This window comes from Spermophilus citellus, assembly GCF_964194105.1.
Source record: "Spermophilus citellus genome assembly, chromosome: 6".
Lineage (NCBI taxonomy): Eukaryota > Metazoa > Chordata > Mammalia > Rodentia > Sciuridae > Spermophilus > Spermophilus citellus.
This window is the reverse complement of record NC_138187.1, coordinates 33,948,376-33,958,750: the sequence shown is the minus strand read 5'-3', so window position 1 is coordinate 33,958,750 and position 10,375 is coordinate 33,948,376. Positions and strand designations below refer to the sequence as shown.

Below are 10,375 nucleotides of genomic sequence, written 5' to 3'. Positions count from 1 at the left end.
TAGTTAAAGCACTCTCCAAAAAGGCGGTATTCTCCCAGAACATTAGCAAGGCATGGGAAGTTTTAGAGAACTGTATCCTTAACTGTCTTGATCAGGCTAAACACATCCAGTATGACTCTATATGGAATGTATTGTTCAAATAAAAAAATTCAACATTACCAGTTTTCTACATCGCATTGAGTTCAAGGTCTCAAGTTGTAAAGACTATCACAACTGTATTTATCTAATCCAAGGAGTAATCCAAGATCTCCTTATGGATTATTTTCAAAAGCATTGTGTTAGGGACTGAGTCACCAGGGTCAGCTGCAGATGGGGGATGATGGGTTTTGAACCTGAAGGTTTCAAAACAGTAGATCCAGGGTGGCCTGGAGGTCACATGGGAAGAAGTATTCAGGTTTGAAAACATTTCAATTGTAAATACAGTCCCCAAACCAGCGTTATTTCTGTAAGGTTAAATTCACTCTGGGATCAAGTTGGCATTTCCTATTTTATTGTGGCTTAACGGTTTACAAAAATAAATCCAGGGGGCTGGGGTTGTGGCTCAATGGTAGAGTACTCCCCTAGCACGCATAAGGCACTGGGTTTGATCCTCAGCACCTCATAAATATAAGGAGATTGTGTCCACCCCCCAAAAATTCAGCATTGTACCCACAAAAATTAAATATTTCTAATTAGTCTTTCAGACAAATAATTTTTACACTGACGCCTGACTCTTGGGGTGAGATGGGTTAAAACTCGTCCGCACAGACTCAAGTCTTCCGGTAGGGAAGACTGGCAGCAGCACACCCACACACCCACCACACACCCAGTGCAACCATGCACCCAGAACCAGCGAGACCCTAGGATATCCTATTGGGAGCACTCGCCAGGACGTGGGAGGGGGCGGAAACTGCACTGAGTCCGCCCCTCCGGCAGCGCCAGGGAGGCAGGGGCGGGACTTCCGCCCAGTGAGGCGCTACTTCCGGGTCTGCGTTGATCGATGCTGGTGGCGAGCATAAGTGGCTTTGGGCAAGCCTGCGGGCGGGGTTGAGGTCCGCGCGCGGCTGGAGATGCTGGGGGTCGGCTCTGGAGCTCGGGAGGACAAAGCCGAGGGCGCCCGGGCGGGAGCTATAGCTTCGCCGCCCGCTATCGACTTTCCGGCCGAGGGCTCGGATCCCAAGTATGATGGTGAGTGAACCCGCTGCCGCGCGCCGTCTGGCTGACCCCTGACCAGCTGCGGTTCAGTGCAGTTCGGCGTCGGCAGTGGTGGTTTCAGTACCTGGGTTAGTTCAGCTGCCTCCAGGCTGCACCCGGGGTGGCGTGCGGGCAGTCAGGGTAAGGTAAATATTTATTGAAAAAGCTTCTCCGATCTGCTTGTTTGTTTACATTTCTGCTCCTTGGTTTCCTTTTTGCGGACTGAGGCGGTTGGATGGCTCAGGACTTTCAGGTGGCCACTTTCCAGCTCTTACGCTGTGTGGTTTGGTCAGTCGTTGAGAATGATCTTTGTTCTGCAGGCTCTATATGCAGAACAGTTTGGGCTAGGAGACGCAATTTGTAGCTTGTAGTTTTGCATCACTAATAGAATGATGATTTCTCACAGTGAGGCAGTGGAGATCCCCGTTTTCTTGAGGCTTTTGGTTATTAGATGGCCGTTACTTAAGTCAACTAGCATAAAGTGAGAGGTCCTAAAACAAGGACTCTACTATTTTACTGAAAATGCAGGGTTGTTAGTTGCACTGGCAGGGTTGTTAGTTGCTGCCAGTTTTTTGGGACAATTTTAAAAATTAAATGTGGTATCAAGAATGAAAACATTGGGGCTGGGGCTGAAAGCTTCAGTGATACAGCTGGTGTTTAAGCATAAATGAGACCCTGAGTTCAATCCCCAGCACCAAAACGGACAAGGACTCAAAGAAGTTTTAACTATACAGTATTCCTAATAAAATGACCACAGAGAATACACATTCAGTTGAAGCATGGAATAAATATTACTTTGTTGCAGTGGATTTAAAAGTGCAAATTGAGTTGAAAAGGTTTTGGAAAAGTCCTTGGATTTTCATTCCTAATACTGCCTGTAATGCTTTACCACAATGAAAAAAAAAAAATAAAAAAAGCAGACCGTGGTGGTAATTTAGGTAGAGTTTTACAGAGGAAATTTGTAAGATAACAGTTTTTTAATAGATACATAGATTTTTTTCCCCCCTCACATTAGGTGGTATATTAACAGCAGTTCAATACTGTGGAACATGTTATGTCATAGGGTAAGCCCCAGCTGTAAACATGCAAGTTTCTTTCTGTGATAAGCGTTTCTGCAAACCAAAGATTACTTTTGAAGGGAGTGAGTGATCTTAGATAAACTTTAAAATTTTTTCTTCTCTCTTGTGCTCTTTAAAACCAACATCTGCCTTTGATAAAATTACTGTAGGTTTTCTTTTTGTGAGCATAAGGAATACCAGGAGCTAGGCACAGTGGCACACATCTGTAATCCCAATTACTCAAGATGCTCTGGCAGAAGGATCACAAGTTTGAGGCCAGCTTGGGTAGCTTAGCAAGATCTTGTCTCAAGAGGCCTAGACTGTCTAGATGCAGTTTGTTTTTTATATGAAAAGTGAGGCCTGTGAAGAATGTAATTTCATTTTCAGTAGATGTAATAAAACAGAATGGCTTCCCAAATGCTCTAGTAGGATTTGAAGAGGTCACTTCCAGTTAATGATTGAGTCAGAAAATTCAAAATCTAGGTATAACTTTAGCAGTTAATTGTAGGAACTCTTTTAAAACCAACATCTGCCTTTGATAAAATTACTGTAGGTTTTCTTTTTGTGAGCATAAGGAATACCAGGAGCAAGGCACAGTGGCACACATCTGTAATCCCAGTTACTCAAGATGCTCAGGCAGAAGGATCACAAGTTTGAGGTCAGCTTGGGTAACTTAGCAAGACCTTGTCTCAAAAATAAAATGAAAAGAGTTGGGGATATATCTTAGTGGTAGAGCACTTGCCTGGCATGCAGGAGGCCCTGGGTTCAATAAAGAGGGCCAGCAGTAAGCCCATGGTTTCATTCATTCTCATCATCTGACAGTTTTTAAAAAATGTTATTTCAGGGAGGCTGGGATTGTAGCTCAATGGTGGAGTGCTTGCCTAGCATGTGTGAGGCACTGTGTTCAATTCTCAGCACTGCATAAAAATAAATAAATAAAATAAAGATATTGTTTCCATCTACAACTGAAAAAAGAAAAAGTTATTACAGGTTTATCTTCTGGGCTTGTCTTCCTCTTCTCCTGGGGAGATTAAATTAGATGATCCCTTTCCTATTTGTATACTCCCATCCTGCTTGGCAGAAGTCTAGATCTCAAATTCATCTAGTGTCTATCTTTTTATTTTTAAAATCTTATTAAGTTTATTTATTTATTTTTTTAAAGAGAGAGTGAGAATTTTTAATATTTATTTTTTAGTTCTCGGCGGACACAGCATCTTTGTTGGTATGTGGTGCTGAGGATCGAACCCGGGCCGTACGCATGCCAGGCGAGCGCGCTACCGCTTGAGCCACATCCCCAGCCCCTAATTTTATTTTTTTGTTGTAGTTGGACACAACACCTTTATTTCACTTGTTTATTTTTGTATGTGGTGCTGAGGATCAAACCCAGGGTCTCCCATGTGTGAGGCAAGCACTCCACCGCTGAGCCACAACCCCAGCCCTAGTATCTGTGTCTTATTTCTTACCATTTTATGAGAACTTTACCTCTTTGCTATTTTCCTTTTTCTCTTCTACTCATGACCAGTACTGTGAAATGGGAATCTTTCAGCTTCAGCCTTTCTTTTCCATTTTACTCATTTGAATATCTTTCCTCTGGTCTTTTAAATGTTGTCCATTTTCTTGAATTATTAAAAGCTCATTTGAAAAATGACCAACTTTTCTCTTTTATTTCTTTATATTAAAAAGTAGAATTTCTGGGCTGGGGATATAGCTCATTGTCAGACTGCTTGCCTGGCATACTCATAGCTCTGGGTTTGATCCCCAGATGTTAAAGAGGTAGATAAGTAAATAAGATAGAATTTTCTCATTGTATAAAATGGGAAAAACTAAGAGTATAAAGAAGGAGACAACCCTCCTATCCACAATCTTACCACTTTAATGGTTAAGTGTACCAGCCCGGCGTGGTGGCGCTATCTGGTAATCCCAGTGGCTCCGGAGGCTGAGGCAGGAGGATCACGAGTCCTAAGCTAGACTCAGCAAAACTGAGTGCTAAGCAACTCCGTGAGACCCTGTCTCTAGATAAAATACAAAATAGGGCTGGAGATGTGGCTCAATGTTGAGGTGCCCCTGAGTTCAATCCCCTTAAGTGTACATATTTTTAAAAATTTTACCAGGCATGGTGGCACAGCACTGTAATTTCAGGTACTCAGGAGGCAGAGGCAGGAGGATCAAAAGTTTGAAGCCAGTTTTGGCAACTCTGTGAGATCCTGTCTCAAAATAAAAACTTAAAAAGGCCTGGGAATGTAGCTCAGGGGTAAAGTGCCCCTGGGTTCAATCCCCAGTATGGGGGTCAGGGAGAAGTTTTTATATTAACAGAATGTTTAGAAAGGCATGAAGATTTAAAAACCATAATCTCATCATCCAGAGGCTATGGTTTACATTTTGGTGTAGCTAAAGACAGTTTTTATTAATGATTTCACATTTTAAAATGTTTGTCCAAGAAAGGTAACAGGAATGGATTGATGATTTCCATCTAATTTTGTTGAAATACATTCACAAAGATTTAAAAGTATAAAGGAAAAAAAGGGGTTGGAGAGGGTAATTGCCTATACTCACATTCCAGAGGAATACTCACTGTGAACAATTTGATGTTTTGGTCTGGGAGTATAGCTTAGTGGTAGAACTTTTGCTTGGCATGGAAGAAGCCCAGGTTTTGATCTCTAGCTCTGAAAAAAAAAAAAAGAGAAATAAAGAAAACAAACAAATAACTAACTAAATAAATAAATAAAAGGAAGAAAGAGAAACAATTTGATATATTTATTTGCAGGTATTTATTGAGAGCTGTATGCCAGTCACTGTCCTCCATACTATATTATATATTTGGAACAGTCAGACTATAAAAAAGCATTATAATATAATTTAATTTCTTTTACAAAATCTGTAGCTATATCATTAAAAACAAGGGGACAGAAATTTAGTCTGTTTTGTTCTTTCCAGCTTTCAAAATTTTTGTGTATTTATTTAACTATAAAGTAAATGCATTTTAGATTTTTGATCAAGGAGGCATGGTGGTGTGTGCCTTGTAGTCTCTACCACTTGGGAGACTGAGGCAGGGGGATTGCATCTTTGAGATCATCCCTACTAATATGGTAAGAACTTGTCTTAAAATAAAAGATAAAAAGGGTTGGAGGTGTAGCTCAGTGGTAGAGACCCTGTGTGAGACCCTGGGTTCAATCACCAATACTGTTAATGAAACAAAACTAGATGGTATACCATTTGTAGTATCATTTATTTTTGCTCTTTTACAAATAAGACTGTGTAACATTCATACTATTGTTAATTTAGTTTTGTGCTCTATTGTTGAAAAAGATTTGTCTTTTTTATCGTTAGAAATAATGTATAAAAAATGATAGAAATAATACTGTTGGATGCTTATATACATACATTATCTCTATGTACCTGTATACATACATAAATCTTTGTCATTATTATTCTTTTAAAAATTATTATTATTATTAATATTATTATTATTTTGTGGTGCTGAGGATTGAACCCAGGGCCTTGTGAATGTGAGGCAAGCAGTCTACTAACAGAGCTATATCCCCAGCCCTTAAAATTTATTTTTTATTGATGTGTTATAGTCATACATAGTGGTGGGATTTGTTGTCATATATTTGTACTGTCTGATTATTTCTTCAGAATAAATCCATGAATAAATCCATAGAAGTAGGATTGTTGGATCAAAGAAGTAACATGGTTAGTTTTTTCCCCTTTTTTCTTTTTACTTTTTTGTATGTTTTTTTTTTTTAATATTTATTTTTTAGTTTTCGGCGGACACAACATCTTTGTTTGTATGTGGTGCTGGGAATCGAACCCGGGCCGCACGCATGTTCAAAACATTACAAAGCTCATGACATATCATCTTTCATACATTTGATTCAAGTGGGTTATGAACTCCTATTTTTACCCCAAATACAAATTGCAGAATCACATCGGTTACACATCCACATTTTTACATAATGCCATATTAGTGACAGTTGTATTCTGCTACCTTTCCTATCCCCTACTATCCCCCCTCCTCTCCCCTCCCATCTTCCCTCTCTACCCCATCTACTGTTGTTCAATTCTCTCCCTTGTTTTTTTCCCCCCTTTTCTCCTCACAACCTCTTATATGTAATTTTGTGTAACAATGAAGGTCTCCTTCCATTTCCATACAATTTCCCTTCTCTCTCCCTTTCCCTCCCACCACTCGTCTCTGTTTAATGTTAATCTTTTCCTCATGCTCTTCCTCCCTGCTCTGTTCTTAGTTGCTCTCCTTATATCAAAGAAGACATTTGGCATTTGTTTTTTAAGGATTGGCTAGCTTCACTTAGCATAATCTGCTCTAATGCCATCCATTTCCCTGCAAATTCCATGATTTTGTCATTTTTTAGTGCTGCATAATACTCCATTGTGTATAAATGCCACTTTTTTTTATCCATTCATCTATTGAAGGGCATCTAGGTTGGTTCCACAGTCTAGCTATTGTGAATTGTGCTCCTATGATCATTGATGTGGTAGTATCCCTATAGTACGCTCTTTTAAGGTTCTCAGGGAATAGTCCGAGAAGGGCGATTGCTGGGTCAAATGGTGGTTCCATTCCCAGCTTTCCCAGGAATCTCCATACTGCTTTCCAAATTGGTCGCACCAATTTGCAGTCCCACCAGCAATGTACAAGTGTACCCTTTTCCCCACATCCTCGCCAACACTTATTGTTGTTTGACTTCATAATGGCTGCCAATCTACTTTTTTGTATGTTTAAGATTTTTGATACAGTGATGATAGGGAAGGTTATGTTGGCATATACTCCCACATATAAAACTGTCTCATGTTACCTTCATTAGTATTAATTGTTTTTTTCTTAGTATTAATTGTTTTATAGCTTGCTTCTTTGACTTGATAATAAACCTTATGATTATCTTTCTATACACTACCATTTCTAACTGCTGCATAGTAGTGTTGTTTTGTATATATTTAATTTTTAAAAAATTTTCAGTATTCTAAACAGTATCTTACTGAATGTCTTGTATGCATATTTTTTTGAATGCTTCCTTCTTTATTTTTTTTTACCCTGTGTACTTCATTTTGAATATTCTCTACACATTGTCTTTGAGTTATCTAATTCTATCTTTTTGTGTGTGTCCATTCTGTTTTTAAACTCATCTGTTTTTATTTTCTAATATTTATTTATTTATTTACATATTTATTTTTGTGGTGCTGGGGATTAAACCCAGGGCCTTGTGCATACAAGGCAAGCACTCTACCACCTGAGCTATATCCCCAGCCCTCTAATATTTGTATTTTAATTCTAGAATGTCTATTTTTTTAGATTACAATTCTTTTGAAATTATCCATGTTTTCACTCATTTTGTCCATCTTTTACTCTATTTTCTTTAACGTATTTATATTTGTTGTTTTTGAAGTCCTTGACAGATAATTCCCACACCTGAATTATCCATGAGATCCCTTCTACTATTTCCCTTCTTTCCTGATAATCAGATTTTTCCCCCTACTTCTTCATATGGATTGTGATTGTTTTAAGTGCCGGGGTTCAAACCCAGGTTATTGTGCTTGCTAAGCACATGCTCTAATCCTGAACTGTATCGCTAGACCCCTGTTTTAAAATCATATGCGGAATGTTGTGTAAAAAAATAAACTGAAGTCAATGTTATTTCTGCCCAGAGGAGACACATATTTCTATTAAGCAAATAAAGTAAGGACTGATCATCGATTCTATCAGGAATTGAGCTATGCTCTGACTTTAGTTTATCCTCAGTCCACCTGTTTTCAAATGTGTTAAAGGCAAGACCTGTGTATGCTTATTAAAAGCCCATTCCTTTACCGGGACTTTTTCTTCTAAGCATTTTGAGACCATGGGAAATTTCACTTTGCCTTTGCAGGCCAATCCCTAGTCTTCTGAGAGGCCCTGACATTCAGCCAATGCCTTTATGGGGACGGCAGTCTGCTTGGCATGACAGCCCAAATGGCGATGCTTGGTTTTTCTTCCCTCTAGCAGAGTACCTCTTCGTAAGGAAAGCCTGGTCCTAAGCATTCACCCACACTCAGCAAATAGACCCCCCAAAAAGGAAGTGACAAGTAATCTCCATTTAAATACAGAAGAGTCTTTTCCCTCTTAACTTTTAGTGTCTTTATTCTTCTTTACCTCCACAATCCTCTGATAGCTTTATAATTCATTTTTTTGACATAGAAGGAGTGATGAATTGTCACTTCCTGCTACATTTTACTCATAAGTAGAAGTTTTCTCATGTTTTTTTCTAGTTAGTTTGTTCAACTAGGATTCATATTAGGCCCACACATTGCATTTGTTCATATGACTTTTTTTTTTTTTTATACTGGGAATTGAACCTGGAGTACTTTAGCACTGAGCCACACCCCAGCCCTTTTTAATTTTTTGAGACAGGGTCTCTCTAAGTTGCTTAGGGTCTTGCTAAGTTGCAGAGCCTGGCCTCAAACTTGTGATCCTCTGTCCTCAGCTTCCTGAGTTGCTGAAATTACAGGTGTGTGCCAGGTTTCTGTTTTTTTGTTTGTTTTGTTTTTTTTTTTAAAGAGAGAGAGAGAGAGAGAGAGAGAGAGAGAGAGAGAATTTTTTTTAATATTTATTTTTTAGTTTTCAGCGGACACAACTTCTTTGTATGTGGTGCTGAGGATCGAATCCACGAGCGCGCTACCACTTGATCCACATCCCTAGCCCCAGGTTTCTGTTCTTGCAACTAAAAAGCTCAGGGGTCACTCCAGTTGAACTGGGCTAGCAGGGCTGTGCAAAATAACCACACAAGAGACACAAATACCTTTTTCTTTGGGGTCACTGTGGCGGCTCCTCTGATCTTAAGGGTCCGCAGAAAGAGAGAGAGAGAGAGAGAGAGAGAGAGAGAGAGCGAGCGAGCTTGTATGCATATTTGTTGTGCTTTGATAGATCAAAGGTTTGCACTTTTCAAGTTCTACAGTTGTATTGTCAAATGTTGTAAACACTTTCGTATCTCTTGTGTTTGAACATACCTGCTTTTCTTTCCTCCTCTTTTTTTGCCCTGGAGATTGAATGTAGGGCCTTGCTCATGCTATGCAGGCACTCCACCACTGAGCTAACTCCTCCCTATCCCTTTTTATTTTATTTATTTATTTTGAAACAGTGTCTTGGTAAGTTGCCCAGGCTTGGCCTCAAACTTGTGATTTTTTTTGCCTCAGGCCCCACAGTGGCTGGGATTACAGGCATTTGCCACCACACCCAGCCATGCCTGCTTTTTCTGTGCCCTTGGCAATACCAAGTATTTCAGGCTTTAAATAGTTACCAATGTGATGAACAGACTCTAGTGCCTTAGATATTTTAATATGTATGTCATTAATTACCAGTTACATTAAACCTGTTAGAATTTTAATTGTGCTTTTTATTAGCTTGTGAGATGTCTATGTAAGTTTTATTTCCTTTTCTTGTCATGCATAATACAGACATAAGTACTGTGTCTGAATTTGTGATTTGTATTTTAAGATGTCTTTATATGGGTTGGGGATGTGGCTCAGTGGTAGTGTGTCTGCTTGGCATTCATGAAGGCTTGGGTTTCATCCCTGACACTGAAAATAAATAAATAAAGATATGCAACAGTGTTTCTTGCCTTTTTTTTTTTTTTAAGATGTCTTCACATAAGGAAGTTTTTGCGTGGCCACATTTTTCATTTTTTTTCTTTCCCATACTCGAACAACTAAGTATTTATTTAAAATGAATAGCACATCTGCTACAAGAAGGTCATGCGGGTGTGTCCCCCCCTACCTACAGATCAGAGAAGAAATTGATAAATAAAGACTGGATTTGAAAATGTCTACTCTTCCAGGACATTTAGTGGTTGATACAGGAGAGTGGAACAGAATATTTGAAATGGGCCAATTTTATTTATTTATTTATTTATTTATTTATTTATTTATTTATGGTTCCAGGGATTGAACCCGGGGCACTTAACCTCTGAGCCACATCCCCAGCCCTGTTTTATATTTTATGTAGAGACAGGGTCTCTCTAATTCGCTTAGGGCCTTGCTAAGTTGCTGGGGCTGGCTTTGAACTCGCAATACTTCTGCTTCAGCCCCCAAAGTCACTGGGATTACAGGTATGTGCCAGTTTTTGAAGGTATAGAAGATACATAGTCATCTGCCTGCAGGAT

The 10,375-nt window shown here is 39.2% G+C and overlaps 1 protein-coding gene across 1 annotated transcript in view; it reads left to right on the top strand.

Annotated features, from left to right (window-relative positions):
• Positions 1-936: 936 nt before the first annotated feature.
• The window catches only part of EIF2AK1 (eukaryotic translation initiation factor 2 alpha kinase 1), a 41,587-nt gene continuing 32,148 nt past the window's right edge, over positions 937-10,375 (top strand). The window contains exon 1 of the mRNA XM_081297140.1: positions 937-1,167. Coding sequence (XP_081153266.1) covers positions 1,050-1,167 — 118 coding nt within the window. The 5' untranslated portion in view covers positions 937-1,049. The remainder of the gene's footprint in view (positions 1,168-10,375) is intronic.